The sequence below is a fragment of the Fragaria vesca genome, linkage group LG4, assembly GCF_000184155.1.
Source record: "Fragaria vesca subsp. vesca linkage group LG4, FraVesHawaii_1.0, whole genome shotgun sequence".
NCBI lineage: Eukaryota > Viridiplantae > Streptophyta > Magnoliopsida > Rosales > Rosaceae > Fragaria > Fragaria vesca.
The window spans coordinates 19,928,663-19,948,152 of NC_020494.1; the positions used below are offsets into that span (position 1 = coordinate 19,928,663).

The window sequence follows — 19,490 nt, forward strand, 5'->3', positions numbered from 1 at the left end:
TTTTTTTTTTTCTGAGGAAAAGTGAAAGAGAATTTGATGTACAATAATATGCCATACCATATTGGAAACACCCAGAGTAGTTATAGTGACCCAGAGTAGTCTTCTGTGTCTACTCTTTTTAATTTTCTCTGCAAAAACCAAGACTGAGCATTTGTGTGTTGCCAACAATCATACGAATATGGCGACGGCAATGACGCCGAGAGAGCACATAGAAGATATACGGAAGACCAAGTTCTCCATCGGAGAAAAGCTCAACCCTTTAACGGAGGATCTTCACCAGGCCGTCAAGAACCTCTCCGGCGAGCTTTACGCTAAAGACGTCCACTTTTTCATGGAACTCGTTCAGGTTACTTTTCACTTACATGGCTTCTTCCTTGCTTCCTGATTAGTCTGAATATTAACGCCCATTACTTTACTATCAATATGCTTCTGAATGGTATAAAGTTTGTAAATTTTCCAACATTTATTGATGAACATGAATTTAAGGAAGATTTGAGGAACATATGAGTAGTTGTGCTGGTGAATGTTGATAAACTATGTCTAATTACTTGATAACCACCCACATCATGTGGACGAGTTGGTAAGAGTCTAGCCGTTTAGGTGTGGAAGCTCATATCTATTCTTGGTGGTTAGGAGAGAAAGTTGTGACATGATCCTCCGATACGGATTAGTCTCTGGTCTAGAATGTTTTTTTGAAGAATCTGTGTGATTTCAATTAAAAAAAAAAAAACAAAACAAAACAAATCTAATTACTTGATCATCTCCTGTTTACTTGTCTAATTTTGTGGTCACTACTTTACAACATTGCGTTTAGGTATATTGGTTCATTGGGTTAAAGCAAGGGATTAATTTTGAAGATAGTGACTGTGAACCTTAATTGATCAGCCATGGTAACTTGGTATAGATCAAGTGGATGCAGTTACTTGATTTACAAATACCTTTAGATTCTTTCACAGTACATTTATATGCATGAATGATTCCAATACCAAATGATGGTTAAATTACTTACGTTGCAGAATGCAGAAGACAATGAGTACTTGGAGGGGGTTGATCCATCCCTTGAGTTTGTGATTACTTCCCGCGATATAACAGCTACAGGGGCTCCAGCCACATTGCTGGTTTTCAATAATGAGAAGGGGTTTTCTCCCAAAAACATAGACTCCATTTGCAGTGTTGGACGGTCCACCAAGAAAGGCAACAGGAAGTGTGGTTATATCGGGGAGAAAGGTAAGTTATTCATATTAGAATTTAGCCTATATATCTCTCTATGACCTGAAATGCACAATGCGTTTGGTTTCTGAAGTAGAGTAACAATTCTGAACTCAATTCACAGGAGCATTGTTGAAAAACCAAAACCAAAGCGGTAGATAACTCAAACTTTGGGAGAATGATTCTTATTGAATAACAAAAGCAACACAGCTTAAATAGCTTTACAAAGAAAACGGAAAGATAAAACTGCCCATGATGTAACATCCCTACATTCATGGCACACAGTTAAACCAATTCAAAGCTTAGCAAAACAAAACAGCTTGACCTTAACTAGGCCATTATTAACAGAAAGTAAATGCTCTAAATTCTAACAGTTCAGACTTTCACAATTCCTAACAAGCATTGGTTATGAAATGCATACAAACCTGATTAGACTAAAAACGAGATGATTATATTAGAGACTTGGACATCACTGTAAAATGTCACATATATACAAACTTCTTCCCCATATTTCAGAAAAATATTAGAAACAGAAGAAACCTATTGATTCAGATAATATTGTAAAGTTGAATCTGTTTGGTTCAACTTGCATACTAACTTTAACTGGGGTGCTTCTTTTTTTCTAATTCTTGTCATGGAATTTTATGGAAGTCGTGTAATGTTATTGCTTTTACATCATATGCATGTTTATTGCAGGCCATTTTTGATTATGTAGTTTCTCCAAAGTCGAATAGTTTAGTAATTTCACGTTTCAATCACTCCTGTTTGGTGGTGGAAAATGAGTAGTTGGATTGCAACTACAAACAAAATTTGGATTGCATAATACTATAGGATGCCTGTTGCTAATCCTTGGTGATTGGAATTCTTACAGGAGTATAGGGTGGGTATAAGAATGAGTAATATACCTAGATGAGATAATCTGCTTCCTTCTCTTTCAGTTGGTTTTGTTTTGTTAATTCAGTAAAATTTCTGGTTAATATACAGGAATTGGCTTCAAGAGTGTGTTCCTGATCACTGCTCAGCCTTACATATTTAGTAATGGTTATCAGATCAGGTTTAGTGAAGAGCCTTGTTCACAATGCAATGTTGGCTACATAGTACCCGAATGGGTTGAGCAGAATCCCACTCTCTCTGATATACAAAAGATATATGGTTCTGCTACTGCCTTTCCTACCACAACACTGGTCTTACCTCTAAAGCTTGACAAGGTTGAAGCTGTGAAGAAGCAACTCTCAATCATTCATCCGGAAGTTCTCCTGTTCCTATCGAAGATTAAACGGCTCTCTGTGAGGGAAGACAAAGAGGATCCAAGGCTGAACACTGTGAGTGCAATTGAGATAGCAAGCCAGACAGATTGGGTTAGCAGGAAGAACATTAATGCTCAATCCTACACTCTGAGTCTTTCAGCTGAAGAAAATAATGGTAAAGGAGAATGCAGTTACTACATGTGGAAACAAACGTTTCCTGTCAGGCGGGAATTCAGAGTTGAGAGGAGAATGGAGGTGGATGAGTGGGTGATCACTCTTGCATTTCCAAATGGAGAACGTCTTCGAAGAGCAATGAACTCATCGCCTGGTGTTTATGCATTTCTTCCCACAGAGATGATCACCAACTTTCCCTTCATAATACAGGCGGATTTTCTTTTAGCATCTTCAAGAGAGACGATCCTACTTGACAACAAGTGGAATCAAGGGATTCTTGAGTGTGTGCCTACTGCATTTTCCCATGCCTTCAACTCTCTTGTGAAAACTGTGGAAGATGCACCGGCATCAAATTTGCCTCCTATGTTCAGATTCTTGCCTGTTCAGGCTTCTTCCTATAAAGAATTAAATGTTGTAAGAGACTCAATAAGAGGGAAGATGATTGACGAAGACATCATACCAGTTGAGCCTGAAATGGAGCAGAGGTTCTTCCACAAGCCTCGTGAAGTGGGAAGACTAATGCCTGCCTTTTGGACTATTTTGAGGAAGGCGAGGGATCAAGGTGTAAGCCTGATCAAGCTTTCATCACATGAAAGATTTGTTCTGTCTTATTCCTTCGACAGTGAGGAATATGATCCTATACTAAGTTTTCTTGGAGTTGAACCAGTGCATGATGATTGGTATGATAAATGCATCCAGGGTACTTCCAATCTTGTTGATGGAGTGTCAGAACATGTGTACTTGGAGCTTCTACTGTTTATTGCTGACAATTGGGGTTCTAAATTCTGCCGCACCAACATGAAGAACATACCATTGATAAAATGCGCAGACTCTTTGTGCAGCATAAGCAAAATCCAGAAGGGTGAATGCAGAGTTTGCTTATCGAGCCATTCTTCTTATGTTTCATGGCTGATTGATTGCAACCGGGAATTTTCATCTGTGACTCGTCTTTCCTTTATGCCGAAAGCCACACAGGAAGCTATCTGGGCATGCGCTAGGAAGGATACGTTGAAGAAATGGCTGGCTGATCAGGTTAAGGTTGGTTCTGTTGATGTCTACAGATATGCACTTGAACTCCTTGGGAATTCTCTTAATGAGCGGAAGCTTGTTGTTGCATATGTTCACTTCTTATATCAGTCATTCAACAATGATTTTCTCTATAGTGGGGATGTTGAGAAGTTATGTGGATGTATGCCACTAGTGGATAGCTACGGGAATGTCATCAAGACTAGAAGAGGGGTTATTGTCCCTGCCAATGGAAGCAAATGGGCGGGATTGACTGATTCCAATCTGTGGAGAAACGAAGGCTATGTTGAATTAGGAGATCATTACATGAATTCTGGCAATTTTGCTGGCAATTTTACACCACAGAAGAAGCTTCTTGAGTTCCTTATAAAATATACTGCTGCTTTGGACGTCCCTCATATTTCTGCTCCAAGTGATGGTATCTCATCTGTATCTGGACCACTTACTAAGCAGAATGCCTTTTTGCTTTTGGATTGGATTCGTCAGCTTAAGTATAAAAGGGTTAACTTCCCTCAGAAGTTTTTGACCTGCATGAAGGAAGGTAGTTGGCTAAAGGTTACTCTGAATGGTTCTCCTGGTTATAGGCCACCATCCCAGTCATTTCTGCTGACCTCATCATGGGGAGATACTCTGCAGAATGGATCCGTTTCTGTTGACATTCCATTGATTGATAAGAGCTTTTATGGCGAGAGCATTAGTGAATACAAGGAGGAGCTAAAGACAATCGGGGTCATGTTTGAATATAGCGAAGCATGTGAATTCATCGGGAAGCATTTCATGTCTCTGGCAGCTTCATCCTCTTTAACAAGAGAAAAAGTATTCTCCATTCTGCGTTTCATCAAGTTTTTAAGGGACAAATGTCTTTCTCCAGCTGATTTTATCTCTGCTATTAAAAAAGGGAACTGGCTGAAGACTTCCCTTGGCTACAGGTCTCCTGTAGGATCTGTTTTATCAGATAAAGAGTGGAATGTTGCCTCCAAAATTAGCAATATTCCCTTCATTGATCAGGACTTCTACGGTGCTGAAATCTGTAATTTCAGAACTGAACTTGAGTTGCTCGGTGCGGTAATCTCCTTCAACAGCAGTTACCAACTTATAATTGACAACCTGAAGTCACCATCTTGCATAACTTCTTGGACACCTGAGGTTGTTATCTTAATGCTCATGTGTATGATTCTTTCTAAATCATCCGATAAACTTGTCAAGGCACTGAAAGGAGCCAAGTGCCTGAAGACAAGTATCGGTTACAAGTGTCCAGGGGAATGTCTCTTGTTTAATCACGAATGGGGTTGCATTCTTCAAGTCATCAGTGGTCTTCCTGTGATTGATCATGAATTCTATGGGAGCAACTTTTTCTTGTACAGAGATGCACTGAGAAAGATTGGAGTGGCGGTTGATTTTGAAGAGGCTGCAAAAGTATTTGCTCAAAATTTCAGGCAGTATGCATCAAAAGCTTCCATCACCAAGGAAAATGTTGCATCATTGCTTTTGTGTTACAGAAAGCTGAAGGGGACTTCATATAAATTTCCTGCTGATCTTAGCAGCTGTATTGGTGAGGCCAAGTGGTTGCGTACTCGTCTCGGTGATTATAGAACTCCAAGGGAATGCATTCTCTTTAGTCCCGAGTGGGAATCTATATCCCCAATAACTCTGCTTCCTTTCATTGATGATTCTGACAGTCACTATGGAAAGAGCATACACGAGTACAGAAAAGAGCTGAAGAGCATGGGGGTTGTCGTAGATTACAAGGAAGGAGCCAAGTTTGTGGCCTCTAGTCTTTATCTCCCTAGGGATTCCAGCCGTATTTTTCCTGTAAATGCACTTGCGTTGCTGGAGTGCATTAGAGTATTACAGGATAAAGGTCACACCTTTCCTCCCGAGTCTGATTTCATGAAGAAAGTTTCTCAAGCATGGATAAAGACTCATGCTGGTTATAGATCACCCAAAGAGTCCTTGCTGTTTGATTCAAAATTTGGCTTATATTTGAAGCGGACTGATGGGCCTTTCATTGATGAGGAGTTTTATGGTGCTAAGATTGCAACATACAAAAAAGAGCTCTCTGCATTGGGTGTTGTTGTTGAAGCTGGAGAAGGATGTTCCTTGATTGCTGGGCACCTTGATAATCATAATGAGACGGAAGCTTTTGTTCGGCTGTATAGTTACTTGAGTGCGTTCAAGTGGGAGCCAGACACTGATGCTGATCGATGGATCTGGAGTCCGAAAGGGGAGTGGGTTCGTCCTGATGCATGTGTTATTTATGACAAGGACGAGCTGTTTGGTTTGCAGTTGACTGTTTTGGAGAAACATTATGGGCATGAACTTCTAACTTTTTTCTCCAGTGCTTTTGGAGTTAAATCCAATCCCACACTTGATGACTACTTGAAGGTTTGGAAGGTTTGGGAAAGTTCTGAAAGTGGTTTGTCATATGCTGATTGTTGCAAGTTCTGGAGCTACGTTTCAAAGCACTGGAATTCAAAAACCGAAAGAACTCTTGCGGATGCCTTGGTGAAGGTACCTGTCAATTCAGGATCTGTTGAAATCTTGTTGTGCAACAAGCGCGATGTTTTCATCGCTGATGACCTTCAATTGAAGTATCTATTCGAGCAGTCTTCTCGTGAATCAATTTTTGTTTGGTACCCTCAGCCTAGTTTGCCTTCCATTCCAAGGACCAAGTTGCTTGATATGTATCGGAAAATTGGTGTTCGCTCTATCTATGAATCTGTACAGAAGGAAGAGTTATCTCTTGCAAATGACGTTCTAGTGGAGTCTTTTCCAAGGGAAAAGTTGATTAAGAAACCGCTTTTCAAACTGATTCTCGGTTTTCTTGCTGCTCCTGCCATGGAAATGGAATCAGATCAGAGGCGCAAAGCTGTTGACGGCCTTCTGAATGTGACTGTGGTGGAGACAACTGAACCAATCACTGTAAGATATAATCTATCATTAACGTCTGGGAAAGTTTTGACTGTGGAAGGAAGCCGAAAGATGCGGTTTGATAAAGAAAATTCAAAGATCTTCACTCAGAAAATGGACAAGTCTGGAGGACAGAAGAGTTCCATTGAGTTTGCTACTTTTTTCTCTGAAGCAATATCTGAGAGTGTGTTATGGGAGAGCACTGATCATATAGATTCACTCTCTGAGCTGATCAAGGTGGCGGCTTTGCTAGACTTCAATGAGGAAGCAGTTGATTTCTTGATGAAAGTCAAGAATCTGGAAACCTTTATGGAGGATGAGGAGTTTCTCAAGACTGTCTAGCTACCCTTGTGGGTTAGTTATGTGTTTACAATAATATAGATCCTGATTGTCAAATAGTGTTTCCTTTGAAGTTTCTTTTTGTTTTTGATGCTGGCTTTGTTTCTGCTGATTTTTCTTGTTGTTCTGTACAAGTAATGCTTTCGTTTGTGCTGTCAACTAATATTTCAGCTTGTATCGTATTTCTCTAGTATTTTTGGTTTATCAATTTGTAGATTGTGTAGAATGTTTCATTATATATTGCTTTCTGCTATTTCACGAGTGCCATTTTCTTTTTGAGATATACAAGTTCTATCTAGTTCTGGAATGATCAGCAAAGAGAAGTTTCTTCTACATATCTAGGATTATTGGTTAGTATCCTTTTAATGGTCTCATAATCTAATTGCTTGCATATAATTTTTTGTGTTTGATTTTCTAAATTATTAGATAGCTGTGCCTTACCTGAAGTCTACATTGTTTTAGTGCCCCATCTGCAGATATTTTATCCTTGTCAGTAACTGTGAAATGTATTCATAATGCATTTTCTGATTACATTATGACACATTCTTGATCTGATAAAACCTTTGCAAAAGGACTCGACTGATGAGACATAATTTGAAGGAAAAGAAAATCCAAATGGCAGAGAAAGTACAACACTAGAGATGGAAAGAGAAATCTGAGAATGCTATCACTATCCATCTTAAACAGAACACTCATGCTAACACACCATTTCTTGTGCACCTCTTGATTCTGCACAGTGAGTATGCATGCAGTCCACCCTTCAGGTTAACATGATAACTTGACCAATGGGCGACGATCTTTAAGTCGAGGAGCTCTTGGAATCAGAGCTGTGATACCATGTTAGACAACCACATAAAGCTGAAGCTATCAGGTAATGGGTCAACAATGTATCTCAAGCTAATGGTTCCATCATAATCCCGTCGCTGCAGATTTCTCATCAAGAAGGATGTCTCTGTCGTGGCCAGCTCCAGCGCCAGCGCAACCTCTAACATTCAACAGATTCTTTACAGAACAGTCTGCTGCTCCTCCCATATGGAATGGAATTTTCATTCTTCTTCTCCTTGATTTCTTCTTTGTTTTGGTGTCCTGGTCCTGATATATGAAATTGAGAACATTATAGAACAGAATCCCCAAAACCTTCCCTTTTTATATTTATGAGAAAAAAGAATGAGGTATGTACATTGTTATCAGGTATGCTATCAACACTGCTGTTGGCACTTGGCGTTTTTTGGTGGTTCTTTTCCTCATTTCTGCTGTTAATGTTGTCATCTTTACCTGCATATTTGCATGGATTACTACAAACTGTTCATATGATGATCTACACATTTATACTCAAATTTCTACATTACTTACTTGCATCCTTGTCAGTTTGCTTTTCCAATTCTTTCTCAAATTCCATTGGTTCATCTTGGCAATAAACTCGGAAACTTGGCGATGAATCCCACATTTCGTAGTTGATACTCCTCATATCTTCTTGATCTTCATTCTCTTCCTCTCCATCTGTGGCTTGCTCCAATGCAAAAACCCCTCCTATGTACACAGGCACAACCTTTGCCGCTTTCCCACTTTCTTTCTCTTTATTTTCTTTAATGCTGTTGTCTGGTTTATTTTCCTCCTTTTTTTGGTCCTTAATCTCATCATGATCTACCAAAACTGGTGCAACCTTTGAACTCTTCTTCTCCGGTACTGTTTGTACCTTTGGAGATGTTACACTATGATCAGGTGAAGATTGTAACGATTGAAACACAGAGGTATCCTCCTCCTCTTCATTATCTTCAGGCTTAAGTAGTTGTTTCTTGGAGGGTGCAGCATCAGTTTTTAGTTTTCTTGCCCTTATCCGGGCTTTGATCTCCTCATACTTCCACTGTAGGAGTGGACGTATTTTAGGAGGCATGGCTTCGGCTTCTGGGGTGAGCTTTGAGTTATGGCCCCCCATTTTGAGGAGGGGGGAGAACAATGGGGTTTAGACCACAATGGTGAGGGAAGAAAATGCTGAAGAATGTAAAGAATCTATGAGCTAGGAATCCTAGGATGGTGATTTTGAAACAGAAGGGTCAGAGGCAGTTATTTAATTTTGGGATAAACTTCATGATCTATGGCAGATAGACAACAAGTGTAATAATTTCAAATATTTGGTATTGCTGAATTGTATTTTTCATCTGGGAGGTTAATTTTAGCAAATAGTTAGCATCTGTAATTCCTATATTTGTATACTTATGATTGTTTTTCCAGTTGTCCTGCCTGTAATGATCAGAATGATGTATAACTATTTTTGTAGTTGCAGACATGTTTTTCGGCTGTTGAAACTTGAGAGAGCTAGTCAAGAGAGAAATGTATGTAAGCTCCTGTTTATCGCTAACAACAATTTGTGCCAGCTTCAACAAAAAGTCAGAACAACTCTCAGATCACACCATTTGTCGAAGAACGAGGTAAGTTTAGTGAATTCAGGTAATCTGGTACAAAAATGTGATTACTTCGGCATTACTCAAAAAGATGAAAGTCCAAATTTACTGCGGTTTGCCTATTTACTTGTTTAGTTTCCAGAATAAACAGTGAAAAAGGCTACATGGCTTTAGTTTGAGAAAATTAATCTGTTTCTGATTCCAAGCCTTTGATCCACAAACCAAACTGAGGCTTTAGTCACTCTGTACTATAGTTATGTGTCCATTAATTCCAGAAAGAAATTGAGTTGTAAAAATGAAGCAAGGAATCCAAACAATTAAAGTAAATGAACAGATGTTCATTCCTTCTTTAATTTTAGTTTGAAAACTAGGAAAGAGCCTAAAATAAACCCATCATGTGAAGGCTGTGAGTGCCTATATTCTAACTGGCTTAACTTTCATTTTGGACCCGGTGCTCTCAATAAGGAATTTCTTTATCCAAAGTTTAAATATGCTTTGCTTCTTTTTTGATCTCTTTGAAAAATCAATTGCCTTTTGATTCGAAAAAGCCAATGATTCCTGTAGCAAGCAGTCTCACCCTTCACCTTTTTACTATCTCAGTGTCAAGTAAGGATGCTGAATCAATTCAAGTACAAGAACAAGTTCATTTTATATAGCTAACTGACCTTACAGCCAATTTTTACATCCCCTAACCAATGTTTAAACTTCAAATTACTAGGGTTTAAGGAAGAACTTTAATCTATTTGGAGCACTGGATACAATAGTACATGAAAATCAAAAATCATTTTGGAAATAAATTCATTTTGATTTTGTAATGCTACATTAACAGGATCAAAATTTAGTGCGCGCAGCCACTGATTTCTTCATCACCGGCTTCATGACTCGAAGAGACTTCTGTGATGCCACTGCAACTCGAACAAGAAGAGCATGAAGACACAGGAGTTGTCCTAGTAATCTGAAGCTGACCCTTTTCAGCATTGTTAACTTTGAAGCCATCATAATTCAGCAAATTATCTTCATCTTTGTGAGAACTTCTTTTCTTCAAAAATATTCGGCATAGAACCCAATTTCCTTGCTGGTTTATCGAGTTCTGCAGAAAAATTACCAGCAATATCAGATGATGTTTCTTGATGCATTATATTAGTAAATTGTGTGCATGAACTTGATTTATGTAAAACTCACCTCAGTTGATAAAGCTCTAGTTCCTAGGTTATTGACAAGAGAATATTCATGCATGACCCAATCAGTCTTAGAACCATTTGGAGCTTTTCCTCTATAGAAAACCAGACTCTTCTTCTTCCCTACAATGTTATTTCTCCTAGCAGATACAATCTTCTTATCTGAACCGGTTGCTTTCCAATAACCAGAACTTGTCACTCTGTTTGTTCTGTTCCCATTAGGGTATTTTGATTCCTTGTTGCTGAAGAAATATCTCTCTTGCTCCAAATCACCTAACAAAAAAAAAACAATCATGTTTATCGATCATTGGAGCAAGTATACGAAACTACCTAGTAGTGGAGTGCACTGATTGAAGAACATGAGGTACTATTTTGCAGTACTATTTACCTGGCAAATCCCAAGGATCATACACACAGACATTGATCTCAGGAATAATGGAAGCAGGTAGAGGGCATGAGAAGACCTTGCACCTTAGGTACTGAAAGACAAGTTCTTCATCGGTGGGCTGGAACCGAAAACCAGGAGGCAGTCTAGTCATCCCATTTCTAACAAAGTTGAACTTGTCCATTGATCAAAGCCTAAGTGTATCAAACTTAGAGGCCTCTGTCGAATGAGATGAGAAAAGGTCAAGCAACCTTGTAGTATTTATAGTCCAAAACAGAAGAAGGATCTTCTCAGTGGTCTTGCAGAAGAAAAAAAAAAAATGATTCTATGTTAACAATATTTTATGTTTGACAATTAAAAAAGGCTTTACTTAGAAGTTGATTAATTTCAGTTTACACCCCTGAAGTTTAAAGTTAACATCATTTCACTCCTCATACTTTTAATTTTAAAATTTACCCCTAAAATTTTTAATTTTCATAAATCATGCTTAATTGTTGAAATTCTGTCTAATTCGGACGTTAATTTTGACTTCATAACTCACTAAAAGGGTTAAAATAGTCTTATAACAACATAAATCGTCATTTAAGACCTTTTTTTTCTAAGATTTCATGCTATATATCATTTAACCTCCAAATTGGACGGAATTTTAACAATTGTGTCTGATTTATGGACATTAGAGACTTTAAGGGGTAAATTTTCAAAATTAAAAGTATGAGGAATCAAACGATGTTAATCTCAAACCTCAGAGGAGTAAACTGAAATTAATCCACTTAAAGATCCTTTTAATTTTGTTCTGTATATGGTATTATTGGTATATATCACTGTAATTCTGATACAAAAGTAAATCAAACTTGCAATTCATTGTATCGTATGTTAACAAGCAATGAAGCAATCAAAGAGAATTGGAGTACTTGCTAAAAGTATGTTGAAATTGCTGATACCAGCTGGTGAAAATGCTGAAGGGTATTAGTCCACATTTTACTGAAATGTTCTTGATATATAGGACAATTTACTTATAATTATAATGGATTGGTGAGTATTTTCTCATAGAGATGAAGTCATTCCCAATGTCATGCTCACCCATTAGATAGAAATTAACCTCAAGTAATATGAAAAGAATAACAAGGAATAATACATTAGAATTGCAAATTGTTAACCAACTATATAATCAATCATATTATTCGTTCATATTATTTGTACAGAGACTGATCGAGAATTCAAGATACACCAGAATTCAACCTTCTCATCACAAAACAACAATATATCAACAAAGTGATTGACATAAACATAAAATGTCGCATGATGAGAGAATAAGATATAAGGGATAACAGAAAATTAAGAACTAGCTAGTGATTACTTCATCAACACATGCAGGAGGTGAAAAACGAGAAAAGCATATAAACTCCAAATGACTTGTATCTCATTTCATTTAGTTTTATCAAATCCATCTCCAGTGCAGTGTGAAACTGTGAATCGAGTCCTATCAAACACCTACATTCTATATATCATTATATCAACCTGATGAAATCACTGCTACACTACTTTTGTGCACCGAATCGAGTACCATATGAAGCTAAGAGAATAAGTCCCCTCAGCTCCATATGCAATCACGTAGTTTAGAATATACCATGCTTGTTGAGTACTTGTCTCCAAAAGCAAAATTCCATGGACCATGTACTCCTATTCACCCAAATAAAAATTAAGGAACAAAACTTAAGCATATATGCAGTAACTAATCACACCACACATGTTAATAGCTTCCCTAAATTCGTCAGATGCCTTATTGATGATATGCTTTTAGTTGTTCCTCAAGTTAAGATTTCCATTTTCTTTCCTAGCTTTAACAATTTTGGATTCAATTAGCTTAACTACTGCCAACTTTTCTTTGAAATATGGATGGCTGACACATAAAGGATCCCAGCCGCACTTAAAAAGAGCAAAGATTTTTGTTCCTTTTTCTTTCTACAATGGTTTGAATAAAGGATTTATAGACCATGCAACGTTGCTTTTCTGGGAAAGCTGTATCAGATTATGAGCTAATTGCTAAACCCTGATCAGAGATAGAGGAGCTAGTCAACTATATATCACATTTGGTACTTTTCTTCATTGCGAAGATGAAGAAAAGCATGCTTTAGTTCTTCGATAGCTAAGTACTGCTTTTCCATCCATGCAAAGTTAACATTTAGATAGATTTGCTTCTGCTGTCTAAAAAAGCAGGCAATTTGTTATGAACCTGGTCGACTACTTTGGTCTCGGGTTATTGCTTCAGTATTCGACAGAGCAACAAAAGTTATAACATTATGCATGCTCCTCTCTTGTTTATGTTTAATCTTTACATGCAATCCTTTTCTGATATGTCTTACGGCTTCACACATGGGACTACTCAATGATGTTTAATGTTTTCTCTTTGGATTTGATTTAGCTCTCGTCGAGTCATATGTTGTTAAAGGACATAAGATTATTGGACTGAGTAAAGGTGGAGATAGAAGAAATGGAGAGCTTTAATTTGAAATGCCTTGCAATAATTCATGTAATTATGTGTGGATTTTCAATTGTCTTTTAGGTGTATCATGCATGTGTTTGGTATCCTAAAGTTTTTACATGAAGAAAAAGTGACAAATGCTTAATGCATAAGAAAGTCGGTCAATAATATAAATCACCTAATTAACTTATAGCTAATGATGCTATGAATGACTTCTAACACAACTTTGGATTATGAATTATTTAGGGTAGTATCGATCAAGATCTTTGCTTTAACAAGACAAAATATCGAAATCTCTAACATATTTTTTTTTATTGGTCTTTCAACTCTTTGGGCCATATGACCTCTTCCCTTCAGTTGGGCCAATGCAAAATCTTGCCCAATAAGTTCATCGATTTTCAGTCGCCTCTATATTTGTTCTTCATCTCTCTCTCTGAGGTTTTAGGGTTTTTCAAAGCTTGTGTGCCTCTTTCTATCTCTCTCAGAGTTCTCAAGAATTTGGAGGGGTTTTATAGAATTGGAAAGCACAAACTTCCATGGATCCTTCAGTCATGCAAAACTCTGAGATGGCCAACATCATCAGTGTAAGTTTTCTTCTTCCTTTTTCCTTATTTCATTCCCAATTTACTCGCTAAAGTTTATTGCTTTCAATACTATCAATTTCTGGGTTTTGTATGTTTGATCGGTTATGTATGTATCTGAAGTAATCCCAGTAGTTATGGGTATTAGAGTTTAGTGGGTCATAATAAGGGTGTGCAAATTGTAATACTAATCTGATTGAGCAATTGAAAGAGAGTTATGAAACTATGAACTCTGCATTTAATGGGTTTTTGTGTGTGTTTGTTTCCGAATGCATATGAATGCTGTTTCGGTAGCTAGATTTAAATTCTTAAGGGCATTGGAGAGGTACCCTTTCGATTCTGTAGTGAAAATGACCCTGTTCGACTTTGCTCTTGCACACATTTGAGTAACAGAAGAGAACAGATGAACTTTTTGCATATGTTATAATCGAACAAGTTTACTATGCATGGTGGTGCTTGATTTGAGCAGTTAGTATGTTTTCAAGCATCAGAAAAAACTATTGTTTAGGAGTTTGCATATGCATTACGTTACTTCGACCTTTCAAGTTGAAGTGCTTGGTTCAATAGTCGGCATTCAATTCTTTAAAGCAACTATTTTTGTGCAAAACTGTTCAAGGATTAGTTTGCCTCCAAAATAGGTGCATTGTCCAATTTGTGGATTTAACATCAGATGTTTTCTCGGAAATTCTTGTGCACTGGTGGCTTTGTCTGGTGATATGCACTGGTGGCTTTGTCTGAACATTATTTTTCGTGTCTTTGCAAAACCGGTTGTTATGTGATTGTTGCTATTACTGCTGCCAGTTTGGTAATTCTTCCGTGTTTTACCTTATATGGTTTATTTTTCTGAAAGAATCTTGCGCATGCTCTGCAGCAAGAGCAACAAAGAGCGATGATCAATGAGATGGTGGGAAAGCTTACAAGTGCATGCTGGGACAAGTGCATCATGGGTACGCCTGGGAGCAAGTTCAGTTCCAGTGAAACAGCTTGCCTATCAAACTGTGCCCAACGCTATTTGGATATGAGTATGCTTATTATGAAGCGTTTTCAGAACATGCAATGAAGACCCAGAAGTTTGACGTGCCTACTCGATTGCAAGATGTGAACCAATTATGCTTCTGGTGTTAGTTACGTATTAGTTGAAAAAGTTCTGGAACAGTTTCCCCCTATTTCCTTTTTTACTTGGATCTACTGTATTGGATGTTCTCCAGCACCAGCAGTCTCACCTTGAAGTAATTTTCTTGAATATTTGATGTCCTGATGAACAAGTAACGTCTACATTTTTTTAATAATCTGGATTACATCCATGAACTCATTCAAATATTCAATTCATGCTTGGCCTACTTGCTCTACATGCGCTGAAGATGCTCGTCATGTCTCTTAGTTTCTTACTGCTAGAAGTCTAGAACTGCTAGAAGTCTAGAACACTTGCTAACCCAAACCAAATCAACCCCTTCCACATGAGGGTGTTAAGATACAGATGAGGAAAAGACAATCAAGATAAACTCATAGAATGGGACACATTGGAAAAAATCAAGTGCCAGTATTACACGCTTATCATACATACAATATGAACACATCTTAACGTTGAAGGTAGCGTTTATGCTCCAATTCAATATACGGAGGTCTTCCTTTTTATTTCAGTATTTAGGAACTCATCTGAGATTGTTGTCCGGACTCTGAGGTAAAGCTGCCACTGATTCGATCACTGACTCGCCTGGAGTCCCCAACTCCTGCTGCCATAGCAAGAACTTCAGGTGATATATTTAAACTTCCACTTCTCCTTCCCCAACTCGAACGCCTGCTAGGATGCAAGGCTGTGCTGTGGCTCTCTGTGCTCTCTGTCGGAAGCGTTCTGCTCAAATCCGGAGATACATCTGCCTCGCTAAATCCATTGTCCTTTCCTTCTCCATCATCATTGCTAAATTGTCCTCCATAGTCACCTGTCTCCCTGGCAGTCTCATCCCACCCTGGCTTTTTCCCCATTTCAATGTCACTAATGGCTTTCCCCATGACAGGACCGTCAAAATTGTTACCAACTTGTGCAGGATTGATTGGAACTTTTTCCCTGAAATTGTTCTGAGATGGAGGAATGCTGGTGCAGAATACCTCCATGAAGTTCTCAATTACCCCTTTATTGAATGGGTTGGCTCGTCCATCATACCGATATCTAAAGTTTTCATAAGTAGACTGCCAAAGCACAAAAGATTAAAAATTTAGTATTACAAAGATTTCATTGACAGACACACCCAATGCAGTGTGCTCTATTTTTTGATGAAATGGGAGATAGTGTATAGAAAAACATATTAGTGGGATTTCAGGACGTCTTGGCGTGACAAGATCTGCTTACCTGGTTTGTACTGATGAGGTATAAGTGGAAGCTAGTAAGGCCGCCAACAAACCAGGAAGCAAGGAAACTGTAGATTATGAGGGCAATGGAGGCAGGAGTCTTAATCAGTGCTTTCCAAATTGATATGTCCTCGCTGTTCATGATCATCTTGACATAGACCCAGCAAAACCCATGTACATATATGCAAAGAAGAGTTGCAGAGAAGACAAACATGAAGAAGAACCTGTAATTTCGCTGCACCAAGGACCAAAGATTTATTAGTCATTGCTTCTTAAATATGTAAAATTACTCCTAGTTCTTGTGGTTCTGTTAATAATCTTTGAAAGAATTCCCCTTACCAATCCAATACACTGGCCAACCCAAGGACAGTGATGATCAAATCTTTGCACACAGTTATTGCATATGGAACAGTGAGAACAACGGGGAGGTCTGTAAAGCATGCAGGTATCACAATACTTGACCTTCACAATTATACGATTGATAAGCACTTCCTTCATGCGTGGAAAACGTGACTGTGGTGTTTCACCGGAACCGGTGTCTGTACTCCCATCATAGTCGTCTGGCTCTGGAGGGTGAAGGTTACGAGGTACAATACCAGGATCTCTGCCTGAGGTTATTAGAAGGAGAACCAAAACCTGTGAAAAGAAATATACATTCTTCTTTCAGGGTAGAGCAGCAAGTGTGAACTTTTTCCAATTGATCCCTCTTATAACTAGAGCTAACTTAGATTACTTTGTTGCACCTAATTTTTTCGTTAAAGATGTAGGTTCAGAAACTAGAAAGCTCCATCATTAATTCATTATAATTCTGGTTTCCATGTCACCTACCAAAATAACATTCAAGAAGATGGGACATAGTGAAGATTGAAAGAGAGGTTGCATAAGTAGAAACCTAAACATTACTAGCTGTCAAGAGAGTTATATCCTTAATCAATAGACATTTTCTCAACACTTTTAGTTATCATCCATGGATTGGTAAATGACTAAATCCCCAAATTACGCAGTAAGATATATTCGCTAATACACAATGAAACCATTGCAGAATTAAAAGAGGAGGACTTACAAATATCGTCAGAACAATAATGGCAATCATTACTGAAATTCCCAAATGATCAACGAGTTTTCTCCCCACAAAGCCACAGAAAACTGCAACAGGAATAACAATGAGGCATACAGTTAACCCAAGAGATCTCGCATCCGGTCCGAATATAAGCCTTCCACCAAGAAGAAATATCTGCAGAATGGAACAGGCCAGCAGCAGCAATGTGTTATAGTAAACATTGAAAACACAAGTGCAAAACGAAAATGATGCATAAGCTGCCACTTATATCACAAAAGAACCAAGCCAAATAGCTTTCCAATACTAATGAAAGTGACTTCAGTTTTACAGATTCAGCTCAAGTGTTCTAAATTCAAAGATGAACACAGAACTGTTCTACTTCATTCCTAATTGTATTCAATTCAATCATCAAACTGATTAAGCAATCACAACCACAATCTCAATTCTATGTATTCCTTCTACCAAACTCATAAAGCTAAAACCTTTAAAGCAACTGGGTAAGACCCAAGAACCACAATCTACCAAAGTCAAAGAAAACCAAACCAAACTCTGGGTTCAAGTTCAACACAAACTAAAACACACAACAACCCAAGTAAGAGTCAAGCTTACATTGCTGCCTTTCCAGTCCTTGTAACTTCTAACCAGCGCCGGCCCATCTCCGGCAGACGAGCCCCGCTGACGTGGCTCCGATTGCATTGGGGGTTTCAGGGTGTCAAAGAAATGAACAAAAAAGTAAAAGGCAAAGTCAAATAAGGGTTGGTATTTGAGGGGTGGGCTGGAGCTGACTTTTCCTCAGCATCGTTCATTCATTCTGTGTAAGAATGTAAAAATGGGTGTGTCTTAGAAGAAGCTCAATGGGGTCTGATTAGGTGTGAGATTCCGGCATAGGTGGCACTTACGGTCACCGCTGGCTGTCGAACTGGTCAAGTAGTGCAACTACTGCATACATGCCTCAATCATCATTTTGGGCACAAGCAAATAGTATTATGGCACATGTATTTGGTTTACTTTTAACATTATATTCCTCTTGGTCTTGGACTGCTTCTTTGGACAAACAGTGTCAGCATGACTAATTCCCAACTGTTGGGTTCCTAAGAAATCATAGGGGTGTGGAACATGGGCTTATGTCTCATTTGATATGATAAAGATTGCAACTTTGCAAGTATATGTTGAGGGTTTGGGAAGTTTCACCCAATAATTTGATCACTACACCCTGTGTCGTGTTATTATTGTATTGTTTCTTTGGTTTATGGTTTCATCCCTTGCCGTCTCGTAGCTTTATCATGGAGATTGCATTGTCCCGTGGCCGGAAAACACTAACTTGTGTCCCGTGTGCCGGTACGCTATGCCAACAATGGAAGAGGTGAATGAGCCATCAAAACCCTTCAGGCGGCTGAGCTGCGTTGCGCTGCTTACACTGCATGGTGCCGGTGGTGGTGTAGTGTTGAGATATCAATCTTACATCGGGAATATGGAACTTTGTCTGTGAGTTTATAAGGGTTTGAGCTACTCCACCAATCACCAATTGATTTTAGATATGAACCACATACTACTTTATCATGGTATCAGAGTGGGTTACACTATCTGATGATGGTGTTGTAGTTATGCATGTGCTGCTTTGCAGATATTGAAGCGAAGTTAACGATTGACCTCAAAAGGTTTTGTCATTTTGTACATCTTTGGTATCACATACCTACAGTGGGATGGAACAAATTTCACATTCAACACTACCAATCGAACAGAACTTCTTCCATGACATTGTATTTGGTCGTCAAAATCATAATACCTTCATTACACATGCCCATGAAGATCACATTGGTGTGCTGCCTTGGGTAAAGCTTATTTCTGATGTTTCAAAATGCCATGTACTCGGTAAAAATTCTATCAAGTATCCAACAAGCCTTGTGTAAGTTTGAAAATCCCAGTAGTTCATTACAACACTGTTCCATATAAAATGAATCAGAGACCAAATGTTCTCTTAGCTAGCCTCCGATCCTTCGAGTTACTGAAAGGAGTTGAAAGTTAAAAACCGATTCTAGAGTATCATACAAGAGGCTCTGTCATGCTGTCCGGAGGGGATGTATTACCTGATTGTCATTTGGTAATTGCTTGCTTACTTCTAGCTTCAAAAAGAAAAAGAACAAAAACAAA

The 19,490-nt window shown here is 38.3% G+C and overlaps 4 protein-coding genes across 4 annotated transcripts in view; 2 read left to right on the top strand and 2 right to left on the bottom strand.

The window, feature by feature from the left end:
* Positions 1-7,210, top strand: part of LOC101314850 — a 15,909-nt gene extending 8,699 nt beyond the window's left edge. Inside the window, exons 9-12 of the mRNA XM_004298490.1 lie at positions 143-346; positions 1,017-1,227; positions 2,194-2,723; positions 2,811-7,210. Coding sequence (XP_004298538.1) covers positions 143-346; positions 1,017-1,227; positions 2,194-2,723; positions 2,811-6,908 — 5,043 coding nt within the window. The 3' untranslated portion in view covers positions 6,909-7,210. The remainder of the gene's footprint in view (positions 1-142; positions 347-1,016; positions 1,228-2,193; positions 2,724-2,810) is intronic.
* A 2,724-nt stretch (positions 7,211-9,934) lies between these two features.
* Positions 9,935-11,104, bottom strand: LOC101292011 (NAC transcription factor 29-like). The gene is made up of 3 exons (XM_004297460.1): positions 10,874-11,104; positions 10,490-10,758; positions 9,935-10,397 (listed from the first exon to the last, which is right to left on the bottom strand). The coding sequence occupies exons 1-3, from the start codon at positions 11,052-11,054 to the stop codon at positions 10,146-10,148; spliced, it is 702 nt and encodes a 233-aa protein (XP_004297508.1). The 5' UTR covers positions 11,055-11,104; the 3' UTR covers positions 9,935-10,145.
* A 2,632-nt stretch (positions 11,105-13,736) lies between these two features.
* LOC101292300 (mitochondrial import inner membrane translocase subunit TIM8-like) lies at positions 13,737-15,272 on the top strand. Its single transcript, XM_004297461.1, has 2 exons — positions 13,737-13,936; positions 14,805-15,272. Exons 1-2 carry the CDS (start codon positions 13,889-13,891, stop codon positions 14,991-14,993), a joined length of 237 nt encoding a protein of 78 aa, XP_004297509.1. The 5' UTR covers positions 13,737-13,888; the 3' UTR covers positions 14,994-15,272.
* Positions 15,273-15,565: 293 nt separating this feature from the next.
* LOC101292593 (probable S-acyltransferase At3g26935-like) lies at positions 15,566-18,293 on the bottom strand. The gene is made up of 5 exons (XM_004297462.1): positions 17,949-18,293; positions 17,343-17,513; positions 16,619-16,915; positions 16,281-16,514; positions 15,566-16,120 (listed from the first exon to the last, which is right to left on the bottom strand). Exons 1-5 carry the CDS (start codon positions 18,033-18,035, stop codon positions 15,578-15,580), a joined length of 1,332 nt encoding a protein of 443 aa, XP_004297510.1. The 5' UTR covers positions 18,036-18,293; the 3' UTR covers positions 15,566-15,577.
* Positions 18,294-19,490: the final 1,197 nt, after the last annotated feature.